This window comes from Chionomys nivalis, chromosome 20 (genome assembly GCF_950005125.1).
Source record: "Chionomys nivalis chromosome 20, mChiNiv1.1, whole genome shotgun sequence".
Taxonomy (NCBI): Eukaryota; Metazoa; Chordata; class Mammalia; order Rodentia; family Cricetidae; genus Chionomys; species Chionomys nivalis.
Window position 1 is genome coordinate 40,978,307 of NC_080105.1, and position 25,571 is coordinate 41,003,877.

The following is a 25,571-nucleotide window of genomic DNA, read 5'->3' on the forward strand; positions in this document are numbered from 1 at the left end:
TACTTGGGAAAACTTAAATTGCATTTATTTCAATATGAAGAGATTTATTCGTAACGCCTTGGTGGAAATGGGTCCTGCTGCCATGGAGCTGGAAGATAAAAACAAAACACAATGATTTGAGGTATATTAATGATACAGACTAATACTAAGCAGTAGATTAGTAGAAAGTAGTAGTGTAGTACTAAGCAATAGTATAGTATACTACCATACTACTGACTTAAGTTGAAGCCAGAGACGTCGAGATCAAATTGTACATCTACAACTTATCAGTTATAGGATCTTGAAGTTATTTAAGGTTCTCTGGGTAATAAGTTTCCTCATATGTATCTCAGCTATTTGAGAGAATTAAATAGCTGTCTGGCACACAAATTTCAAGTATTTTCCTTTAGCTCCAATTTCTGGTGTAATACATCTTTTAAGTATGAGCACACTAACAGGTGTCTTCTGTTAACCTCCCCTAAAAACTAAAAGATGAGCTTGAAATACTACAATGTCTTGTACTTTAAAGAATAATTTCTCAATATTTTAATATTTAATTGTTTTTCTTTTCATTGGACCAAAGAAGCAGTAAGATTTCTGAGTCACAGCTGGGCTTGATCCTGGAGTGACCTTTTCTCACTATCACAAAAGGTATAACTATTAGTAACATAAGAATGCCTAACCTGTAACTACCTCTGTGGAAACTACAATCAAGATTCGCCATTTAAGAAACTGGAGTGTCTAAATAATTTTCTTTTGAGACCTGAAACTCACTTTGAAGACCAGGCTATCTTTGAATTCAGAGATCTGCCTTTTTCTGCCTCCTGGGATTAGAGGCCTGTGCCACCGCCACTACTACCATCACCTGCTTCAAGTGGTCTAAGTTATAAATCTGCCACATCGGTTTGGTGTTTACCTAACAGCACCATCAATGGCACTTTCTCCCCTCCAGGTTTTCTCAGACAAACCATACTGTCCTGTTTGAACTCATCTGGGAGGGAGGGAGGGAGGGAGGGAGGGAGGGAGGGAGGGAGGGAAAGATAAGGAATGTAGATTACACTACCACCTCATAGATGCCTTTCACACTAGAGAACAATGCAGACAGAGAAACCATCAAGTAGGAGAGCAACCGCTTCAATGAGACCTGCCTGTGGAGGCAGCAGCGGTGGGAGCTGAGGCTGGGATACAGGACTTGAACAACTTTGTATTCCAAGAAAGAATTGGAATGATATTCTGAAGTAACTGAGGTAGAGTGTCTTCTTGTCTTCATCTTACTCTAACCTTGTATCCGTTTAGGCCTTGGCAACACATTTGGGATTTTTCCATCGCCCTGTACGTGGCCAAGATGCATATCCAGAAAAACTAATGTGTTCTGTCAAAACAAATGCTAGAAGGGTCTCCTGATTTACCTCTGACAATGATGTCATTGTGGTTTTTGTCTGTATAAATGCTGTATTCCTGAACTTTAGTGCTGGGAGGTCTTTAGGAAATTCTGCTATTGGTTGCCAGCTATAAGGACTCTAATTTAGACTTATATGTGTGGTTGTGTGTGACTTTCTCACCTGGGGTATAATAATTCCATAGTTTAATGAATCAGTAATAATTACAATGTAGTGGTGTTGATATGATCAGATTTCTTTTTCTTATTTAAGAGTGCCTCATGTGCACAGCTGACCAGAGCTAGTGGGAGCTCACCGACTCTGGACTGACAGCAAGAAATCTTGCAATAGGATAAAACTAGGATCTCTGCATATGTGCATGACTGTTCTGTGACTTGGCCAGTCTGTGGAGCCACTGGCAATGGGACCAAAATTTATCCCTAGTGCATGCACTGGCTTTTTTTGGGCCCATTCCATATGGAGAGATACTTTGCTCAGCCTTGATATAGGGGAGAGGGCCTTGGTCCTGCCTCAACTTGATATGCCAGACTTTGTTGACTCACCATGGGAGGTCTTACCCTTTCTGAGGAATGGATCAGGGCTTGGGTAGGAGAAAGGTCAGTGTGGGTAGTGGGAGGAGGGTAGGGAGGGGGAATTGTGGTTGGTAAGTAAAATGAAAAAAAAAAAAAAACCACTTTTAAATTAACAGTGTCTCATGTGATCAAGACAGGCTTCAACTTCACTATATAGCCAAGTCTGACCTGGAACTCCTGACTACTCTGCTTCTACTTCCCAAGAACTTAAGATTTCTAAATTATAAACAGAATTATATTGTGTTTACCTGTAGCTCAGGAAAGAGCACTTGCCAGGGATGTTTAAGACCCTGGGTTCCCTATTAGTAGGACAAAAACAAACAAACAAAAAGTTAAAAAAAATAGACCTATTCAACAATATTTCTATTCCAAACAGTACCTCCAAATAAGCTTTGACATCTATTAATTTTTATGAGTAGTAAGGGTTTTAAACAACTGTTTAAAAGAAATTTGCTGCCGGGCGGAAATTTGTGACGCACGCCTTTAATCCCAGCACTCGGGAGGCAGAGGCAGGCGGATCTCTATGAGTTCGACACCAGCCTGGTCTACAAGAGCTAGTTCCAGGACAGGCTCCAAAACCACAGAGAAACCCTGTTTCGAAAACCACAAAAAAAAAAAAAAATTTGCTTGTGTTTTTCTATAATGATATTTTAAAGGGTGAGTATTTGGGTGCTTTTCTAAAACTAGTTTCAGCAGAGTAATTAGTTAAAAAATTTGTTTTGATTCTGGCTTTTGAAACATGTAAACAATACTTGCATTTTGGAGCACCAGCATTTCTCTGCTTCCTGCCTGTGTACATGGTGACCGGCTTGCCGCATGCTCTTACTGCCAGGCCTTCCTTTTCTAATTGACTGCATTCTATGAACTGCAAGACGAACTAGACTCTTCTCCCAACCTGTATTTAATGTGATTTTTTTTTTTTACAAACACGTGCTTTAAAGAGAAGACAATCTAAGAGGCAAATGACAAAGTTCTTTTTAAATTAAAACCTTCTAATTAATTACTTAATTCACTTATATGAAGGTATTAAAAACGGAGAGAAGAAAAAGGTTGCTTTAAATAATTGATGTTTTTCCTTTTTTCAGCTTTTTTACTCTTACCTCCATTTATCAAAATGAAGTTTTGCAACATGAAATGCAGATTATGCAGGAAAAGACTCACATAACCTATTACTAATGGCAAGTGGATAATTAAAATTTTGGAATATTTCATATTTCTGCTCCTTAATTTATTCACATGTGACGTTAGTTTTAAAATACTGTCATATCATTAAAACACATATACTTCTTTAATGGTTTCAGCATTTTATGATTTACTGCAATTAATTTAGCTGTTCCCTAAGGATGGTTACTGAAGTATGTGTTAGTGATGTCAACAATTTTTCTTTTCTGGTTTCTGACTAGACTTATTACTTATGACAAAATTCAACTGTGCTCAAAATATGAGCAATTCTACAAGTCCACAAAGAAAATTGTTGTATGTACTATCATTTGTGAATTCCTTTACATAAATGTAAAGTCAAAAGTAAAAATGAAGCAAGCATTGAATCCTTCAACTCACCATAAGTCCAAGGCACTTGTGGAAGTACACCAGGGTTAGGAGGATAAGGATGCGCAGCTTGTGGTACCAGCTGATGAGATGCAAACTGTGAATAAACTGGTTGTTGATAATTGTAAGAAACAGGCATGGGAGATGGAGAATAGCCATTTCCTGGGACGCAGGCATTTGCTTGCGGTTGTATAGCAAAGTAACCAAAATGTTCGGAGTATGAATGATTAAAATGCGTGTTCTGGACAGCACTTGCAACTGCGGTCATCATGGGAGGAGGAGCTGTCTCATATGTTGTCATCTCTTGGTATGTGTGAGTAACGGCAGTGCCATTGCTGCTGCTGTACTGATAAAAACGCCAGGCACAGTATGGATATGAAGTTCCAAAGGAATACTCAGGAGAATTATACACTGCAGTGCATGTGGACTGTGGAGGTGCACTCCAGGATGTGCCAACTTTCTGAGTCAGGACTTCTGGGCTCTTTCCACCCTTTTCAGTGTGCCGTGCTGTTTGACTCACACCAACGGCTGAGTTCTCATATGAGCCAAATGGTGTGGTTCTGGGATTCGGTGCATCTTTTATATACTTTTCTGGTGACTTGGTTTTTATAGGCTGTGTTTGATATACTTGCAAGACAGGAATTTTTTCCTGGATACACACAGGTTCTGGAGAGCTGGTACATGTACAATCTTTAATAGACAAATCTAGTATTTCACTATCTTCATGTTCAAAGACTGTATCATTCATTTCAAGATGGCTATGGATAGCCCTCACGGGATGGGAAGTAGGCAATGATGCATTAGGCACAAGAGGGCTATCATTTCGTGCTCCAATATCTGAAGGACAGATCTGTGTGTGATCTGTAGGGTTTTCATGCAACTTCTCTGCAGGTGTGCTGTCAGGTGAGAAAGTGACATCTATATCATTTTGGTCACAAGTTACCAAAAGACGGTCTTCCTTATCATTTGTTTCAGCAGCACTAAAATTCACGTTTCTTTTCGTTATGCCATTTAAGTTTTCGTGCTGTTCAGTGAGATACTCTGAAACATCAGATGAACTATCTGTCAGTTTTACTTTGCTTTCTGACTTGGGTGTGCAAGAGTCTTGTACATTCTCAGAAGGTGAAAACGAGCCAGGTGTTGAGCTTTGTCTTTTGACTGTCTCTGGAGATGCAGAGTCTCTTTTCAAACTGTCATCTTTGGGATGAGATTCTGTAGTCCTATTGAGTATAATATAAATTCAAGCAACTTTACAGACACAGTCATAACATTCTAATAGATAAACACTTAAATTTTTACTGTATAAGAATCTATAGGATTGACATTTTCTCATTTCACATGGACCATATAGGTAAAATACCTTTCAGTTTTACTCATTTGGTTTCAATTTAGATATGGTTCATACTGGAAGATGGTATACTCCACATTTCAAAACATCCCCAATATTGTATTAGACGGCTGATTTCAAATTTAAAAGCTTTTCAGAGTAGGAACCTACCATTATTCAGTTGTTCAGTATACTTTCTAGTTCATTTATGTTTGACCCACTGACTTCATTACTCATGAATAGTTCTTTCCCCATCTCTTTTGGCGTAACTACTATAGTTGCAGGTCCCTACACACAACACATCTCCTTTTTTTCTTATTAAAACAAATATTATTTTTGTTTGTTCATCTTCTGAGAGTAAGAAAAGCAGACCTGCAGTATTATTGGCAATTTAATATCCATCGCATTCTTACTAAGTTTAGTCTCAATTAGGCAATTACAGCACTATGAAGAACCAAAGTATGTTGAGAAAGGAAAAGTAGTACTATTTCTCCAGAATTAAGAGGAATTCATCTTTGGACTTGAGTCTCTATTCCCTTCTGAGGAAATCAACAAGCTCATGTTTTAAAGGCATTTTAACGACAACTTACACTGCCATCTAAAGCTATATAAACTGAGCAGGTAATCTGTCTCTATCGTCTCTATCATAGTGCCAGTGATGACTTTCTGCGTAGACGTACAGCTGCCTAGACGGTCTGTCCCTTCAGAGGATATTCATAGTTATATACACTTAGTCTTCTGTGTCAATCTTATAGCAGAATTAATTTTTTATCAAGTTACAGTTTTAATTTTTAAATAGCAAATACTTAGCTATTAAACTGAAGATAATCACGCTGGTGTGTGTTACTCTCTAGGCCTGTTTTATATGTCATTTTATAATAATACAGCTACATATGCTGTGAGAACAATTCTAGAAATGCATTATTTTAAAAGAAGTAAATAAAGAAATGGAGCTGTTTGTTCTTCCTTTTCTTATTTTGTTATTCATTATCTTTCTTTCATTGAATTGAAAAAATGGAGATAGTGAGAAATCCTAAATTCTACACAGGTAAATGAGGGATAACAATTAACCCCAGTGGCACTACTTAGCACAAAATGATAAAAGTGTAAGTGATGTAGTGAATTTTCTATAGTTAACCTATTCAGTTTAAAGAAATAGCCTTTGAGACAGTCCTCCTATTTTATACTGTTAGAATATCCTTCTATAAAATAAATGTTTGTATCATAAATGTCTGTAAAATATACACCATTTTAATTAATGTACCACTGGTATAATATGACAACTTCTCTTTAATCAATTTTGAAATTTAGTTGGTATGTAAAATCCACAACTTAAAAACTAATCACTTGCCGGGCGGTGGTGGCGCACGCCTTTAATCCCAGCACTCGGGAGGCAGAGGCAGGCGGATCTCTGGGAGTTTGAGGCCACCGTGGTCTACAAGAGCTAGTTCCAGGACGGGCACCAAAGCTACTGAGAAACCCTGTCTCGAAAAACCAAAAAAACCAAACCAAACAAAACAAAAAAAACAACTAATCACTTACCCTATTATTTTATGTACTTCTAGAAAACAGTTAAGCAATGCCAATGTCAATATGATTTCTAGATTTAAGAATTTCTAAGCCCCAGCAAACATTAATAATCTGTTCTCAGAACCTACTCACTCTTTCCATCACTGAAAACAGCCATTCTACATAGCACTGTCTTCAATACTTACACAGTGAAGTTCAAGCGCATCAGGCCTCACTTAATCTGCCACTTATCTTTTAAGCTACATGTATGATTCAGTATTTGTTTTGTATTATTTGCTCATCTTTTTTCCTCAGATTTTATGAAAAGAAGGTTGATGCAACGCCTACCTTGGATTCTCGGATACTGTCTTTGGTCTGCTTATATCTTTCATGTTAACCTATAAAAAATACAGAAATAAAATCCATGTTTTACATTAGTGATTACAAACTGCATTAAAATGTCAATCTATTTACCCATTTAAAAACCAGTGGCTTTGCTAAGCTTAGCAGTTCACGTTTACAGCAACTGCTTTCAAAAATAAATCTGCAATATTCTTGCCTACATGCTTTAAAACTTAACACTAATCTTGTAGTCTATCTATGACTTTTCCCTGTTTTGTGAGACAGGACTTTACTATGTGGCTCATGGTGGTCCCATACTTGTGACCCCCTCTTCACCTACTTTCTGAGTGCTGTGATCAGATGCATTTGCCACCATGACCAATTTACTGTTCCCTTGTTAGGAAACAAGTCACTAAGCCTATCCATTTTTTTTAAAGAAAAAATTCCATTCCAATTTATGTTGTGTATAGACATATGAGTGTATGCAAGTGTGGAGGTCAGAGAACAGCTTGCGGGAGTCAGCTGTCTCATTTAGAGCACCAGGTGCAGGGCAGGTGCTAAGCCATCTCCCCAGCTCATACACAGATTCCTTTTATTTTTAAAGTTTTTATTTTTTAATGTATACAGGTGTTTTGCTTACATTCATGTTTATGTACCACATATATGCAACTATCCATCAATTCCCTAAGGAGTTATAAGTCAAATACAAGATGAGTGCTCTTAATCTCCAAACCCAAAAGCCTTCAAATTCCGTGGTTTGAGCTATGGCACAACACTCTGTAAACGTTCACATCAGGAACCTTTTACTGCATGCAGAAATTAAAATTACTACAAAATTACCTTTGGTGTTATACATGAAAACACAATAACAAATTTTATATTTAAACACTGGTTCTAGCCAGGCGGTGGTGGCGCACGCCTTTAATCCCAGCACTCGGGAGGCAGAGGCAGGCGGATCTCTGTGAGTTCGAGGCCAGCCTGGTCTACAAGAGCTAGTTCCAGGACAGGCACCAAAGCTAGAGAGAAACCCTGTCTCGAAAACAAAACAGCAAAAAAACCAAAACACTGGTTTTATTACCAAGATATCTGACAATACATATATGCAAATATAATCAAATATGGAAAATGCCAAAATCTAAAACATTTTTGGGTCAGCTCTATCAACCCTGCCTGCCTTTTTCATTCTTATGCTATAAACAGCACCATTTTCTAATCTCGGCTGATTTACCATTTCTAACTATACTCAGAATTTCATTACCTTTTAAATTATCAACAAAATCAAAGAAAACCCTAATTACCAACATACTCACATGATATTTATACTTTAAGGATAAAGTTCACATTCCTTAGGCCTGTATTTAGGATATGGAATATCCTCCCCACATCCTGTGCATGCACATGCGCAACAAACTCTCCCTTAATCCTACTTTTGTTCTTCTTGGCCACCAATTTAAATTGGCTGGAAGCAGTTCCATGGGTATATTACTTGCCTAGCATATACAGGGTCTAGGTTCAAACCTCAATATTATAAAAATTAACAAATACCCAGACCCCTTATCTTTAAATAAACCAACCACAAAGCATATATCCTATGGTTTTTATTTTTATATATTATATAAATATTGATAAAAATGTATTCATATGAGATTTTTCTAATTCTTTGACATCACATACTAAAAAGTATACTGGGGAGTCATAACACATGCTACAAAAGGCAGAGGCAGGTGGAGCTCTGTGAGTTCGAGGCCAGCCTGATCTACAGAGTGAATTCCAGGACAGCCAGGGCTGTTACCCAGAGAAACCCTGTCTTGAAAAAAATCAATTTTGCCCTATTTTTCTAACATGTAAATAGGTAAGTTTCTTTAGCCAGTTTTTAATGTTCAGGACACTGACTCAAGGGCTGGAGAGATGGCTCAGTCGTTAAGAGCACTGACTGCTCTGCCAGAGGACCCGGGTTCAATTCCCAGCACCCACATGGCAGCTTACAACTTTCTGATGATCCAGTTCCAGGGGATCTGACACCTTCACACCAATGCACATAAAAGTTAAATAAACCATAAAAATATTTTTAAAAACCCACTCAATAAATAACTGGTATACCTCACATTCACAATAATAAACTTGCCCCTTATTAGGTATTGGAATTTATTCCTTCATGAAATACTTTCTAAATGACTAAACTGTTTAAAAATCATGTATTTGCAAGTTATCTCAATTAAATAATTTTGTAGAGAATATGAGCCATTTAATCTCAACTTTTGTATTCTATAAGGCATATTTTTGGTTAGAGTAAGCTTGTTCTCAAGATTATTTTCAAGTTTGATTTTAAAACATTTGTACCTTTTGCTTTTTATGATTGGAAACAGCACCAGTATTTCCTTTTCCCTGAGAGATTTCATGTTTGTCTGCAGTCACAGGTCGTTTTTTAGAGGAACTTGAAATGTTTCTTACTGTGTACTCTGCAGCAGCAGGTGTCTGCACAGAACCACCGGGCTCACTGCTGTTCTCTTCGGGTTCTCTAATGGGAGTAGTCATCCTTTCTTTTCTGTTTAGTTGCAAAGTGTTTCTTCTGTTACGCAACATTTGGAAAAAGAGTAGACGTGTGGACAATTTAGTATCTTTGGCACTTATCATCTTCATATGTTCAATTGTCTTCAGAACTTTTATAATATGAACCATTTTTCCAAAATCTTTTTGAGGGACAGACATTATATTTTTGAGTAATATAAAAAGCTGGTTGTAGTTATGCTCCAATTCTGTCACAGTATTTCCATAGTTTACAGATGCAGTATGTGGTACCACGTCAATATATGTGGAAACTGAATACTCAGAAGTATTTAGAAGCCTTTTAATTCCTGAAAGTTCCTTAAGTTCTCTGGAGAATAAACGTAGAGCATAGGAACAATTAACAGCTTCACTGTAGTCACAGACAACACCTAGCTCTTCCTTAAGGTGAGAAATAGCATTCTCTATCACTTTCCAAAGGCAATCTGTTTGGTTGTTATCAAGTGGAAAGGAAGCCATTTCTTCTTGACAGCCAACAAGCTCAGGAAGAAGAGACCAATCAAACCAGAGCATACCTCGAAACCTCTGATTGTGTAGTTTCTTTGCTATTGAATTTTTAAGAAAATGAATGGTTTCTGAAAGCATGACAGTTTCAATATAAATTTCAATAGCTTCAGGCTTTAAAATGACAGCTCCATGGTTGTGGTTTAACATATCCAAAACATTTTCTTCAGTGATAAAAATATTATCTATGTTATCTTCTTGCAGCATCTGGAAGTATTTTTTTAAAATTTCTAAGTGAACTGTACATCTGAGAGTGAGGTCCTGTAATTTCTCCAGGTCTGCAGATTTAGCTTGATCCAGGATCTCACTAATACAACAGATATCTGGGTATGAAAGCCAAGTGGTGTTCAGCTTACAGTTTGGTACACTAACTAGAGCTGACTGTCTGGAAGCAATCATATCACTTTCTTCAAGTCCCACAGTGGGAGTTGATTCATTGTTTAAATCCTTAGATAAGTCATCATAGATCTTCTTCCACTCAGAAAAAGCACATTCATTTATTTCCTCCAATTCTCTGTTCATCTCAGAATGTCTTCTGGGTAAAGAGTGGCTTTTTTCTTTCCACATAAGACTTTTTGCAGCATCAAAATATATATGTTCCAGACCATAAAGACAGATTTTGATACTTATTTCTTCATTGCTCTTGATAAAACTTATCTTTGAGGAGACCATTTCTAAAATGATCCACAAATGATCTTCCTTTCCTGGATAAGAATTGATCTTAGGAGAGTCCCTAAGTGTACTGATCAGCTTCAGAACACTTTTTCTTAAGGCTTCCAAGTCTCCTAAACTATCACCAAAGTTAACTCCACAGGTAAATGGAACAGAAAGACAAAACTCAGAGCAATCAGAATGGTGTTTCATGACGGCTTCACATTCTTTCATTTGTCGTTTGTATTTTAAGAATGTATAATATGAAGTCTTTTCTTTTTTTGTTTCAATTAACTGATAATAATGCCTTTGTAACTCACAGAATGCATTATATTTTAGTCGTCTTTGAAAAGCAGGATAGAAAATGGACTGCAGTTGATATCCACGCGGCCTGAGAAGTAGCTCACTGTACAAACTCTCATCATACCACAGCAGGCTTCGGAATGTTGGTTCACCTTCAAAGAATCTTTTTTTGTTTTCAATGAACTGAATAGTCTCCATTGCCATCTGCAGTTCTACCCAAGTGTCAATGGCACATAGTTTCAATTGAAGTTTACAATTACTCCACAAGTTCTGCTCTACCAACAGCTTTCTTGAAATCAGGATTTGGTCAAGTGAACACTCTTGCTTTCTTTCAAAAGCTTCAACAAACAAAGGGAGAATATTTTGACAAACTTTAGTCTCTTCTTCTAACACCTGCAAAGATGCTGCTTCATCTGCTCTCTGTAAAATCTGAGACAGTTCTGTTACATGAGATGTGGATTCTTGTAATTCTTCCATGTGTGATAGAGGCTTCATCTGAGAAACAGTGACTTCAGAGTTCTCATGTACAACAAACCTATCACTGGTTCCTGCAGTGGCTGATTTAGAAGGACAGTTAGAGTGAGAGTTGTTACTAAGTTGTTTAATTTGCCCTGCTTTCTGTCTTTTACTAAGCTGACTAAAAATGTTTTTCAAATCAGTAGTCTCTAGAGTAGAATTCTCAATGCCTACACAAGAATCTGTTAAGTTGTTTTTAATTATTTTCTTGTGTAAGTGGAAGGAGTCTTCTTTTAGGATCTTATTTTGATGTTTGTACCCAATAATAACAGCTGATCCTTCAGTAACCATTTTTGGGTAAACTACTTGCTCAATTTTTCTCATTTTTTCTTCCTCATTGTATTTTGCCATATATGCTTTTGAAGGACCCTTTACATTCTCTTTTAAGAGCAGAGAACTATCATTGAAAGATAGTTTCTTTACATTTTTCTTACAACTTTGGCTTTCTTCAGTTACTGATGTTACATCCAATTTAGAATGCTTAGTAATATTCACCTCATTCTCCTTCACATGGAAGAGTACATTTTCCCCCACAGAAGACTCTTCCTCATCAGCTGTCACTGTAATTGGTGACAATGGAGGAACTGTGTTCCTTCTGTTTGCTGTTTTTCCTGTAGGAATGTTTGGTGTGATCTCCATAAGAACTGTACACTTTTCTACAGGAAAAATTGTTTCCCTGTTTCTAGTACCATCAGATACTTGTTCACAGATACCAACATTTAAAAAGGGCTTGTCTGAGTCTAAAACAGAAACAAGTTTGTTAGTGTTAGCTTTAAAAGTTGTATCGTAACTTTTGTCTTGACTATGACTTATGTTGTCTTTTAGGAAACTTAAAGACACTGAATTACTTTCACATATCACTGTTTTATCTTCAGAATTATTTTCTTTTGTTATATTCTTAGTATTCCATGTTGTATGGCTTTCACTCTTAGATAACTGGGTGCCAGTTTGATACTCTTTTTCAGTTAGTGTTTCATCTGGGTAAAGTGTATATTCACTTGTTTCAGAAAAATTCTCAGGTTCAGAAGAGCTTGCAGTTCTCACAATGCTATTAATGTATTCTAATTGACTTATACTCTGCGATGTATAGGGTATGGGTGACTGTGATTCATGAAGTTGCTCTTCCTCACAAAATTCTCTCACATGCAACGTGGTAAGACTACTGGAGACATGGCCAGACATGATTTCGCTGGAAAGGCACTCTGCAATTCTCTCTCTGTTTGTTCTATAAGTTCTGTGCTTTGATACTGAAGCCAATGATTCATCAATGTCAACTCTTAATCTTTTTTCTCCCTGTTTGTCATACCTTCTTTTGGATAAAAAATGCCTATCAGAGTTTCTTCTTTCTGACATCAAACTATCACCTTGAAGATCACAACTTTCCCAGAAATTATTGCAAATTATTGCATACGCTTTTGGTAATGGGCCCTTTCTCTTTTTTCCCACTTTAGAGATAAGCTGCAAAGATGTATGAACTCTTCTATGAGCTTTTTTTAAGTGAAGAACAGCTTTGTCCAGTTTTCTGGACAGACGTTTGCTTTTACATAAAGATGCTTCATTATTCAGAATATTCAGTACATTCCGAATGCGCCTCTCTGACTGTGAAAATGTTTTAATTCGTCCTTGGGATAGGGAAGAAAACCGTTCAGATGAGTCATGATTTGTTGACTTCCTCCTCTTCTCGTGAGTTTCATGCTCCTTTAAATCTTTATGGGATATGTTCTGACCCCGAGAAGTTGCATGCTGGTTTCTTTTGCTACTTCTTGATTCCATGTCCTTTTTATTCCTAGTGTCATTAAAGTCAGGTTTTGATTTTGTGGAACATTTACTCTTATCACTGATTACTGTGACATTAGATGGTTCAGTAGACAAAGTGTCACTGGTTGGTTTTCCAGGTGTGTGATTCACATGTGTATTATGACTCGAGCTGGAAGAATGTGCGATTTCAGATATGCTTACATGTCCTGATTCTTGTACTGAATTACCAAGTTTATTTTCACATGAAAAACCTAAATTCTCTTCAAAAGGTTGGGAATAAGTGCCAAATCCAAAAGCTTTCCTCTTTTCATTAGCTTCTGGTTCTGTGGATTCAGTTACAGGTTTATAAAAATTATCTTTTGACTCTAAGGAATCATCAGTGGGACTGATTTTTAGACTAATTAAGTTGGTAATTGTAACTTGTAGATCTGGAAGAAAAACTGAGTTCTGATACTCTCGTTTGTCTTTTTGTGAAGAGAAAGAAACACAACTACATTCTGCAGTATCCTCCTTTCTTGTAAAACTCGAGGCTTCCATCTCCTCATAACTCTTTCCAAATAGGCCTTCCCAATCAATCCGGGACTTCAGGGTCTCAAATTCTTCACAAAGATCATTTCCATTGTTACCTATATTTTGTTGAAACAAAGGAGCATCATTACGTTCTTCAAGTTCTACTTCAATTTCACTTCCCAATGCAAAAGTTTGATGAACTGAATTCTCATTTACCAAATGGCAAAAGTCTTGTAATTTATCAGTATCAATCTCACAATCAGAAATGCCTTGTTTTACAAAACCCAAACCTGAAATCTCAGGTTCTTTTAGATGTTTTTGATGATCCCCATGATTTGTGCTTTCTGTAAGAACAGTGGTACTAACTACCTTTTTTGTAGCACCTGAAGCTACACACACTGAAGACTCTTCAGTTTCTGGAAATGTGGACAAGCGTTCCACACTTCTTCCATCATTTGGTGTATATTTTTGTTTTATGGCAGTCATACTATCTTCACACTCTGATAATGCAGCTTTTGCTGGTCTATCTTTCTTTCTCCAAATTGAGTTAAACATGGTACATTCTTCAGAATTCAGAATTTCTACTTTGGTGTTACTCATTTCAACTATATTTGCATAAAAATCTTGCTTCCTATTTTCATTTCTGTTAGTTGTATTATACTCTGGAGATGAAGAAGCACCATCTTTCTCTTCAGCCTCATTTGGATTTTCATCATTTCTTTGTTCTTGCAAAGTAATTTTCAAGTTTAGATCAGAGCTTAACTCTGCATTATAAGGCAGGCTGTGGTCCTGCACATTGCCTTTAATATGAGAAGACTCTTTGCAGTCTTTTTGAATGTTATATAATGATGCTGCCTCATTTTCATCTTCCCTCTGGATGGACATATATTCTCCAATTATGTTGCAACCTGAACTGTCAAGAGATATGTCAATGGCATCAGATGAAATCACTTTATCAACAAGTTGTTCTCTGGCCAGGGGAACATCTTTTGCTTCCTGGAAAACATCAGTCATAATGTTCATCAAGTTCTGATTATTTTGTATTTCTTTCAATTCTATTAGCTCTTGGGCTATGGCAAAATTTGTATGAATATTATCTTTGCGCTCCAAAGAATATTGAGGATGCTTTTGTGAAAGGCACCCTGTATTTGGAGTAAGATTACACTCTAATTCCAATGCTGCATGATCTACTTCATTTTTATCCTTTGTGGTAGATATGGGAGATTTGGGCATTTGTAATTTAGGAGTATCTGCTATTTTTTCACAATTTTCCGTTAAAGAATTAATATTTTCACCTTCTTTGTATTCCTGGTGCAACGCAATGCAATTAGCAATTGGGATACTCTTAGTTTCATTAGTAAAAGAATTAACTGTTTCTTTCCACCAAGTTTGGCTTACTACATGTTTAGAACTGTCTTCTGGGCTGATAAAGGTTCTCATCATTCCCGTATTTTGCACATATTCATCTATGTTTCCTTTTTTCTGGATTGGGAAGACTGTAGACATCTGGTGACCAAACTTAAATACAACACTTAAATCTGAAGGCCATGATGCCTTAGAGATGTGACTTTGAGAGTCTTTACAACAGGTATTTTTTTCTGACTCAAAGGAGTTCTGTGGCCCATTGCTTTGCTCAGTTAAAACTTGGAAGCTGCTTCTCTTTTGGGCTCTCTGGGCCTCTTCTTCATTGTATGTTTGTTTCCCAACATCTGAAAATGCATTTGGCAAGTAACGAGGAAAGGAGAAAGTGCTTTGCTCTTTACATTGTTCTGTAATGGCAACTTTACTGGATGCTGTACAGTCAGAGTCCTTTGAGCCCATATTGTGAGTCTGGCAGTGTGAACTTTCAGAAGAGAATCTGAAGCAAGAGGCATCTGAACAATTAGCAACAGCATGATCAGCAGAAATGCTTTCAGGTGAAGAGATGGAACTGGTAGGCATACATGTCAGTTTTACTTCTGAATTACCATGACCCACACTCTTATCAAGTGGCAAATCATCACTTAAATCTGCAGAATTACTTTGTTTTCTCATGCTTTGTTCTCTTTTCATCAGTCTTGGGTCCTTAATAAGTTTTGAAGTAATAACTGTACTTGAGCTAGTACTGCTCTGAGAGGGAAGAGCAGCAGAAATACTATTTAAAATACTTCGAAGGTATGTCACACTGAATAGGTCACCATCACCACTTGCTGTGTTAGCAGTGGACATGAAAGAAAGACCTGAATTGTATGTGTGTACTTGAGAAGCATCTCTAACTTCTGATGAATTATCTGTCTGTCTGCTGTATTCTCTCAACACAAAATTGTTTCCATAAGAACTAGAAGTATCCACGTTGGAAGTACTCCTCTCTGAATTTGGTACTTTGCACGGACAATTTTCTTGATCAAATGGATCAACAGGTTTCCTGAAGTGCTCAAAGATGACTGTAGCATCTTTCCCTTTTCCAATTCTCTTGGCAATTGTACAGTTATTCAGAGAACATGTTCTTTCTATGGAAACAAAAAGACAAAAATTATGAGTAATTTTAGCTGAGTTTTTTGAATAGCTTAGTGGTGATTGTTCTTAGCACAAAAAGAAGAAAAAAAATAAACTAATAAGAATAAAATGTTGAGGGATGGAGAGATGGCTCAGAGGTTCACTGACTGCTCTTTGAGAGGTCCTGAGTTCAATTCCCAGCAACCACATGGTGGCCCACAACCACCTGTAATGAGATCTGGTGCCCTCTTCTGGCCTGCAGGCATACATGGAGGCTGAACACTGTGTACATGGTAAATAAATGTAAAAAAAAAAAGAATAAAATGTTGCAATATAAAACATAATCCCAGTGTAAGCAATTTAACTTAAAAAACGTATTTGATAAGAAGTGAATTCTGATGAATAAAAATTAGAAACATTACAATAGAAAGCTGGAGAGAACAGTGAGATAGTTCAGTGGGTAAAAAGGCTTGCTATCAAGATTGCTATCAAGACTTTTATAAGTTTGGTCCCTGGGACTCATATAATGGAAGGAGAAAACTATGTCCTACAATATTGTCCTATTATCTTCATATATGTGCCTGGCACACATGTGAGTACATTAACACACACAAAATAAATATATAATAAAAAACAGAAGGTTTGAGATATAGCTCAACTGGTAAATGTGCTACCAGCTAACATGCAGGAAGCTCTGAGTTCAGTTTCCAGCACTGCATAAAACCAGGTGTGAGGGTCCACCCTTGTAATTCTAGCATTTGGGAGACTGAAGCAGGAAGATCCTTTGCTACTGAGTGTGAGACTGATCTCAACTACCCTGCTGTAAAAATATATAAAGAGAAAGTATTAGCCTAGCATTAGGGTGTGGACAGGCAATCCTTAAAGGGATTATCTGCGCAACTGGTAAGATAAACTTTCAGTTCAGTCAGAGACCCTGTGTTGGGGCTATAAGAAAGAAAATAATAGGTGAAGACATTGAATATCCTGCCCCGACCTAAGCATGCATAATGAAGGAGTATTGGCACATTCATAGAAACTACGCACGCGCGCACACACACACACACACCATGCACCTACACATAAAGTGAGAATTCAACTGGCCAATCAATCTACCAAGAGACTCTAACCTGTTAGTATCTGGGTAAAAGCCCAAATCAGAAGCAATCTACTATAGCAACACTAAACATGGAAAAAAAATTCTGATAGAACTAAATACTGGAAAAGATGAAAAGATTCTTAGTATCATTAAAAATTAGAAAAATTAAAATCACAATGAAAATGATACTTTAAAAAATTGTGTATTGCTAAGAATGTAGTGATTACATAAACTCATGCACCTGATACTACTTTAGAAATGCACATGACATCATCTTAGTTTAAACTATACCTTCATAGTGTTAATAAAAACTCCAAGTGAAACTAGCACTCTAGCACTGAGACCCTTATATAAATAGCAATGTGGAATAAGAGGTTACAAGGGTACCTAAATTTTTCCAATACAATAGTGTAGTCACACAATGCAATATTTTTCATCGATCCATAAAAATGAATTGTTCAGCTATCAACACATAAAAATTACATGAACATATATTAAGCCAAAGAGGTAAAAATGTGTGCATATGATCCTAGATATATAAAATGGAATACAGGTAAAACACAATTATTTTAGTTAGAGACGCACAATGTATTAGAATACTTAGAATTTAAGAGCAGCAGAGTTGAATAATGAATGTATCTTACCAAGCCTCTTAGGAAATCCTGTGGAGGGGAATCTCAGTGATGTCATAAGTTGTCCATTACCTGCCTTTTGACCAATAAATTTTACTGTTACTGTTGCATATGGAAGGCACTGTCTAGGTCTATCTACTGGTTTTGAGAAAAAATCATATTCATAGAAGTACACCTGAAAGACATAAGAAAATCAAACTACTACTGTAAGTCCCTGGCCCCAGCTTTGCAGCAGAGTTAACCCATAAGATTAATCATGAACCTTGAGCAGTATCAAAAAGAGTCAGATAAAAACTGTTACTTTTATCTCCGCAGCTCTGCCTCTTGATAATCAGAATACTGCTTTGTGGTTAAATGTCCTCGAGTGTGCATAGAGGTTGTTCCTCCTATGTCAAAACTGATGGCACCAGTGCACTGTCCCACATGAGCAACAACACAGGCGGCTATATCTTAAAGGACCATGGCTCCATTACAAACCATGTGATTTTGTGAGAAAAAAGGTTACCTTATTCCATGAATATGGCGTTTACCTCATAAAAGTCACTTAGGGATTAAGTCGATGGCATCTAAACAGTTTCTGGACTAAGCATGTGTCTTTTAACTCATCAAATGAATCCTAGCCTTAACATACCAATGAATTGTAGGCTTGCAGCTCAATGGTATCTTTAAGAGAAGGCATACTTCTTGATATATGGCAATCAAAGTTAGGAAAAGGATCCAGAGAAACTTTGTTTTTGTCGAAAGAAGGCTGAATTTTCTTTACTTTTCCAAAGAGAACCTAAAAAACAAAAGACAATATTCAAATACTTTTCAATACCCAAATACTTTTAAAGTCTCATGCTTTTAGTAGTGAAGTATTAACAAAACTGTTAGTCCATGCCTTGGATGGGATGTTTACTGGTTTGTTTTTGTTTTTCTGAGACAGGGTTTCTCTGTAGCTTTGGAGCCTGTCCTAGAACTAGCTCTTGTAGACCAGGCTGCTCTCGGACTCACAGAGATCATCCCGCCTCTATGTCCCAAGTGCTGGGATTAAAGGTGTGTGCCACCACTGCCCGGAGTGATGTTTTAATATGGTAATTATACCACTTATTTTCCAAATTAAGATCTGAGACTAGGGTTCTTTTCTTTCTTTCTCTCTCTCTCTCTCTCTCTCTCTCTCTCTCTCTCTTTCTTTCTTTCTTTTTGGTTTTTCGAGACAGGGTTTCACTGAAGCTTTGGAGCCTGTCCTGGAACTAGCTCTTGTAGACCAGGCTGGCCTCGAACTCCCAGAGATCCACCTGCCTCTGCCTCCCGAGTGCTGGGATTAAAGGCGTGCGCCACCACTGCCCGGCCTAGAGTTATTTCTAATAAAAATTTCAGAAACTCTGCTTTTAGAAGAGTTTACTGTGAAAGTGTATATGGAAGATTATATGAATATCTAAGCTAGAAATAGAGAATGGCGGGAGAGATGAGGTGACATAAAGTAAAAAACATTTTAGAATTGTTTTTCCACTTTGGGTTTTTGAGATGGTCTCACTGTAAAGCTTTGTCAAGCCCAAAATATGCTATGTAGACAAAGCTTGCCTCAAACTTGTGATGACTTTCCCGTCTCTACCTCCCAAGTGCTAGGATGATAGGTATGTGTCATCAGGTCCAAAATATGGTAACTATAAGTACCATTTGAACAAAGTGAGGCAGCTAATTCAACAAAGAGGACAACTGAAAAAACATCTTGATAATTACCAACAGTGTGTGTTATGTTGTTTCTCTTTTGGCATGTTCAGGCAACCCAGATCTTTCAATGTAGCCCAGGGGGTCTTGAATTCAAGATTTTCCTGCTCAAACCTTCTATATGGTTGATACAGACAAGTTTGGCCCATATAATATTCTAAAGTAAATGATTGTATAGCATTTCTGTAAGGCTTTAAAAATACTCTGTACAAGCTGGAGAATTAGCGTGGTGGTTAAGATTTGCTGCTCTGAAGAGGACTCAGGTTCATTTTCCCAGCATCAGATGGTAGCTTCCAATCAGCTATTACTACTGTTCAAAAGGATACAGGACCTCTTCTGTCCTCTGTGGGCAGGCATACATGTGGTGCACTTAAAGACACACAGGTAAAACAGCCATACACATAAAAACAAATAAAACGTAAAAATGCTTGCCCATCTCATCATAATGAATATAATCATATTTGAGAGACAGGGTATATGAAAATCCTATCATACACTAAGTGGGTACTTTAATGGTGGCTATTATGTTTTACTCTAAACAATACTTATGCACAAACAGGTTTGTGTTTTGAGGTCTTGTTCTGCTCTTTACTCAAACTTATCATCTTATATAAGCATGGCACATTTGTTAAAAATAACAGACATTAGTATAATGCTATTAAACTGACATAGCTCAATAAACCTAGCTAATGCTACAATCATATTTTAATTATTCAGAGGACATAAACTGCTATGGTGCTAGAGTATGATAAAAAATAAAAGGAAGGATATTGAATCCAGAAAAAGTATGTATTGGGAAGACAATGATGATGAGTGCTGCCTTTTTGTACCTAAGTTTTACATTGTGCCACAGTCAGGTAAAGAGTGAAGAATAAGAGAAAATTCCAAAGGATAACGAAGTAGTTCATGGAATTCTATTTGAGATAATTTAAACTGAAAGCAAACTGTGTCCATGCTGACTTAAAGTAAAATGTGCCTATATTTAGTATTTGTTTTATGCTGCTACCTACCTTAAAAATCACAATATTTTCTATAGTAGTGCTTCGACTATGAGCATAATTCAGGGCAACATCAACATGTCTAAACATATAAATTCCAAGAAGAGGATTCCCAAGTGTCTTCAGTGTGGATGCTCTGGTACTTAGCCCATTCTGGTAGATCTCTACCACATCACTCTGAGGAAGTGCTAAGAAGCAGAAATGTTCTTCCAGTTCTCTGCCATGTCTTCCATTCTCACGCATCTCTGACCTAAGTAAAAGCAAACGATGTACATAATTAAACTAGTATTTTCAAAAAGATAAACTATCTTAGCTTACCAAAGAAAACAGAAAGCACCGACATTAATCAGAGGTACTTACACTATTATGATTAAGTTAGGACTGAAAACCATCTAAAGATCAAGCTCAAGATTACACATATGATTTATGGATAGCCTGAATGGGTAACAATTCTGGTAACACTTTTAAGGTAGCCAGCACAAAATCTTAAGCCTTATTACACACGTTTTGTTCTCAAATATCTAACAAAATTTTCTTGTCACAAACTAAAGAATAAGGTTCAAAATGTACGAAGCTACCTTATTCTTTAGCCAAAGGAATAGTGACAGGGTTGGAATAACATAGCATATTTCATTTTACTGGCATCCACAGTTTATAGCAGTCCAGTATTGTCTATCCAATCCATGTTCTTTTTACTTCAAAAGCATATACTCATTTATTATATCTCTTATCATATTTTACCAACTTAGTCAAAATTATAAACATTCTTTAATTGTATCTTCTATGATGATCTGAGTCTAGTGACCTATTTTTCAAATTTCTGGGAATGCCATAAAGCATACCACAAAGGATGGTGTAATATGTGTGTACGTGTGTGCACATTCTGAATATTTTGTAGATTCTCCCATCTCTCTCTTTCTCAGGCCTTCCCAGTCCCCAGACAAAATACTACTAAAATTTGGCCAGTTCATAACCTTACAATGGCCTTTAAGGGAAGAATCATGTACCTTTCTCTTTAGATATAAATCCTGAAATGTTTACCTTAGCCAAAGAATGCATTCTGAAAGCTGGAAGGGGATAAAGACAAGGCTTCACAGCAGTTAGTCGTGAAGACAGAAGAATTGGTCTTAAAGATTATTAAAACTGACAACCCAGTAAATACTCATCTGTGTAAGTAAAATATTCTTTGCTGATGAGAAATCTTAGTAGATTGTACAGAAAGATCAACAGTTACAACTCTCCCTTAGGTTAAAGCCCGGCTGAGAACAAGCTGTGACACTACAGTGCTGTGGGCTGAGATGATGGAGCTGTGGGATGCTGCCGGTGGCAACAGGCTGCTTCACCAAGTCTAAGAAGTCTTCATAGCATCAGTGTCAAGTGACATACCGAGTGCTGCTGCAGAAGCTGCAGTCAGTCATCTACAAGATCAGCTGAGGGCAGACACTCACCAGTCTTCTACTGAGTATTTTTTACTGAATTTATGATCTACAACTCCCACAGCTAGTAGAGTTAACATCTACTTCAAAGAATAGCCTCTCTATTTAGTGGCTAAAGCGACTAGGGACACTAAATCAAGGCCAAGTCCCATTCCTTATCTGTCTGAAAATCCTAGGGTTCCTAAGAATGAAAGTGAATTACTCTGTCATTGCTCTATGAGATAATGAAGGCTGGACAAGAGCACGGCACATAAATTTCCAGCATGGCAAGTGATAAAGACAGAATGCAGGGCTGTACAGAAAGAGTGCTACTGACCACACTGGCCCAAAATACCATTTTAATCAAGCATCTTGTTTGAAACATCACAATATTATTGCTGTTGTTTAGCTTTCCTGAGTCAGGGTTTCTGTGGCTCAAGCTGACCTGGAACTCCTGACACTCCTGTCTCTGCCTTCTGGGATTATAGGTTTATATTATTCTTAACAGCATGGTATCATTTTAACATATTTTAGTGACTGAAAAATATATAACAATAAAAGTCTCACGCTTACAACTACAGTTAATCAAAGTCTAAGAAAGCTTTCTCTGGAGTTTCACAATTGTGGTAATATGGGTCTGTTTCAGTTTTGTCAAATGCTTTCAGAATTACATTTGAAAACATTTTGGGGGGGGGGGCTAGAGAGATGGCTCAGAGGTTAAGAGCATTGCCGGCTCTTCCAAAGGTCCTGAGTTCAATTCCCAGCAACCACATGGTGGCTCACAACCATCTGTAATGAGGTCTAGTGCCCTCTTCTGGCCTACAGGCGTACACACAGACAGAATATTGTATACATAATAAATAAATACTTAAAAAAAAAAACTATTTTAGGGGCTAAGTAGAATTTCCAAGATTGTAAAAATGCTACCCCCCCATCAGATTTTACAACTACAACTGGCTCGATAAATTGTGTAAGAGTTTGACTTTCAAAAGTTACTCAAACACTAGGATAATGTCAACGGTCAAATGGCAGACAGCTCTCAATCTCATAAACAGAAAAGTTCTGTTTAGGTGCCAATTTGGAGAAGAGTCAACTTAGAAAACAAAGGATATTCCACCAAGAAGGACCTAAGGTGTTTAGATTAAGACAAAGGAAAGGGGCATGTGTGGTTCAGTATGCTCGAGACCAGAAAGACTGAGCAAGGCAGGCACTGAGCAGTAACTCTAGTCAGGAGAGCTATAGACTTTGCAACTGTGCTGGGAAATCTGGGTCACTCTGGAATCTTTTTCTAATTAAATTTTTTCATATATATTTTTATTATATTCTTTCCCCTACCAAATCCTTCCAACCTCCCCAACCTCATGTTCTTTCTCTTCCTCTAAGACAAAAGAATGTAGGCAATTACCCAATCACATTTGGAGAAAACTCAACTGCCCATTCCTAGCAGATATCAATTTCAAATAGCTCCTTTGTTAGGGATGGTACTTTGCATCCACTTCCCCTTCTCTGTCTATGCTGGGATTGACCCTGTTTCTTCTGGTTTGGATCTGTTCATGTCTTGTGCACACAGTTCATCTGTGTATCATCAGTCCTGTTGTGTCTGCATGACTGTTTTGGAGGACTTCCGGCCTTTGTTCTCTTGTATCTCCCAAGGTCAGCGATTATGCTTCATTTGGTGTTTGTTTTTAGTTCTCAATATAGCACTTATGTGACAAAGTTGTTCCTGTCTGAAATTTCTAAAACTCACACAGCAATTTTTGCTATGCCTTTGGACACTCTGCAGTCATTCTGACTTTATCAGTATTAGTATGTCTCCTTCAGAGATGACAGATAAAACGAACCTGCTGAATAGGCTTTTGTGTGTGTGTGTGTGTGTGTGTGTATAGTAACGTATAACCAGGTAAGCATATGACACTCACCAGAGCCCACACTTCAGGTCATATCTATCTTGAGTATTAAAAAGTTAAGAAACTGGGCTCAGTAGGTAAAGTGCTCCTAGGCAAGTATGAGACCCTTAGTCCAGATCCTCAGCGCTTACAGAAATGCCAGACATGGCGTCCTAAGCCTGTAAATCATGCTGGAGGGGTAGAGAGATGTGCGTCATGTGGGCCTCCTGACCTGCTTTTCTAGCTAAGAGACTGTCTCAAAAAATAAGGTGGAGAGCAAGAGAAAAAGACACTTCCAGTTGCCCTTCAGGCTTCTATACATGCACACAGACGAACATAACACACACAGACACACACTCAAAATTAAAAATATTTAAAAATATTTGAGCTAATGACTTTCTGAAAGCTTTTCTCATGTTTTTATGCAACAATCTTAAAGAGGAACAAATGTGTCAGAGCCTGATCCTTAAATATATTTTAAGCCCTGAAAGTAAAAAGCTCAAAATTAACCTAGCACTCAAGTATTGAAATTTGCAAAATACACCTTTTTCCTTCCCTTTTTACTACTATATTATTAATTACTAAGCAAAAAAATATTAATAAAAGACTTGTTAGAAAACTCAATTATGAAGAAGCTAGTTTGCATAGAGTAACTAATGCCCAGGAGAAACAAAATTAGAATCTTGCATGTCTTTTCAAAGATGATAGAATGTTAATATTGTACTATCTTGCCACCTCTCTGAAACCAACTATGGTGCAAATGCTTCACCTAATTGCCTATGCCATAGTTACTTACATCATCCCAAATAGATTCCAAGACAACTTACAAATAGTAGGTAGTCAGCAACTAGTAGTTTATATATGTATGATCAATATATATGGCCTATAAGGTAAATGTAGCTTAAATTTAATTGGCAACAGAAAAATATATAAACTGTTTAGGTATTTGGTGTGAATAAAGAGAAAAAGCATTATATACTTGATATGTCTGTTAGAAAAAAATGAAATGAAGTGCTTTGGAAAGCTTGACAGGGAACTCAATAGCCATGAGAAGTACTTAACATCTAGCCAGCTGAAAGTGTAATATAATTATTTCTGCTTTAAGCCTTGGGAAATCTGCCAAGAAATCTCAGATGTCTGAAACTGCACAGAGTACCCTGTAAATTTTCCCTATTGTTGCTGAGCACGTGTGTAGGTACGCATGCACATATATGCACATGGAGGACCAAAGCTGCTGTCAGGAACCTTCCGCCATCATTTTTCCACCTTCTTTACTTGGCAGGCTTGCTCAATCAAACCCAGAACTCACTGACATGGTTAGGTCTGCTAACCAGCTTACTCTGGAGATCCCCGTTTCCACCTTCCGAGGCTGGAATTATAAACAGGCTACCATGCCCACCTGATACATTTTTTTGTGGGGGGTTTATTTTTCGAGACAGGGTTTCTCCGTAGTTTTTGGTTCCTGTCCTGGAACTAGCTCTTGTAGCCCAGGCTGACCTCGAACTCACAGAGATCTGCCTATCTCTGCCTCCCAAGTGCTGGGATTAAAGGCGTGCGCCACCACCGCCCAGCTTGAAATCTCTATCTTAAGAATATAATCATGCTTGCTGTCTGTTATGTTGTTGTCTGAGTATGACAACAAAACTATGTTCCTTGTTTATAATCCATGAACATAAGATGTGTATCATAGACCCAAGAATCCCCAGTACACAAAACTTTTTTTTTTTGGTCAATTTTACCTCTTGGAAGTACTTTATGGCTTTTCTTTGATATATCAGAATTAGCAGATCACTGCTACCTTTGAGGAAGATCACTGTGATGCTTCAGTTGATCTGATATTGGAGAAAGCTACAAATTGATCATGGGTGGTTAATG

General features: G+C 37.3%; 1 protein-coding gene across 1 annotated transcript in view; it reads right to left on the reverse strand.

The window, feature by feature from the left end:
- Positions 1–25,571, reverse strand: part of Tex15 (testis expressed 15, meiosis and synapsis associated) — a 56,333-nt gene continuing 30,762 nt past the window's right edge. The window contains exons 5-11 of the mRNA XM_057752591.1: positions 20,408–20,645; positions 18,319–18,465; positions 17,700–17,862; positions 9,018–15,973; positions 6,684–6,733; positions 3,512–4,719; positions 1–88 (exon numbers count right to left, since the gene is read on the reverse strand). Coding sequence (XP_057608574.1) covers positions 45–88; positions 3,512–4,719; positions 6,684–6,733; positions 9,018–15,973; positions 17,700–17,862; positions 18,319–18,465; positions 20,408–20,645 — 8,806 coding nt within the window. The 3' untranslated portion in view covers positions 1–44. The remainder of the gene's footprint in view (positions 89–3,511; positions 4,720–6,683; positions 6,734–9,017; positions 15,974–17,699; positions 17,863–18,318; positions 18,466–20,407; positions 20,646–25,571) is intronic.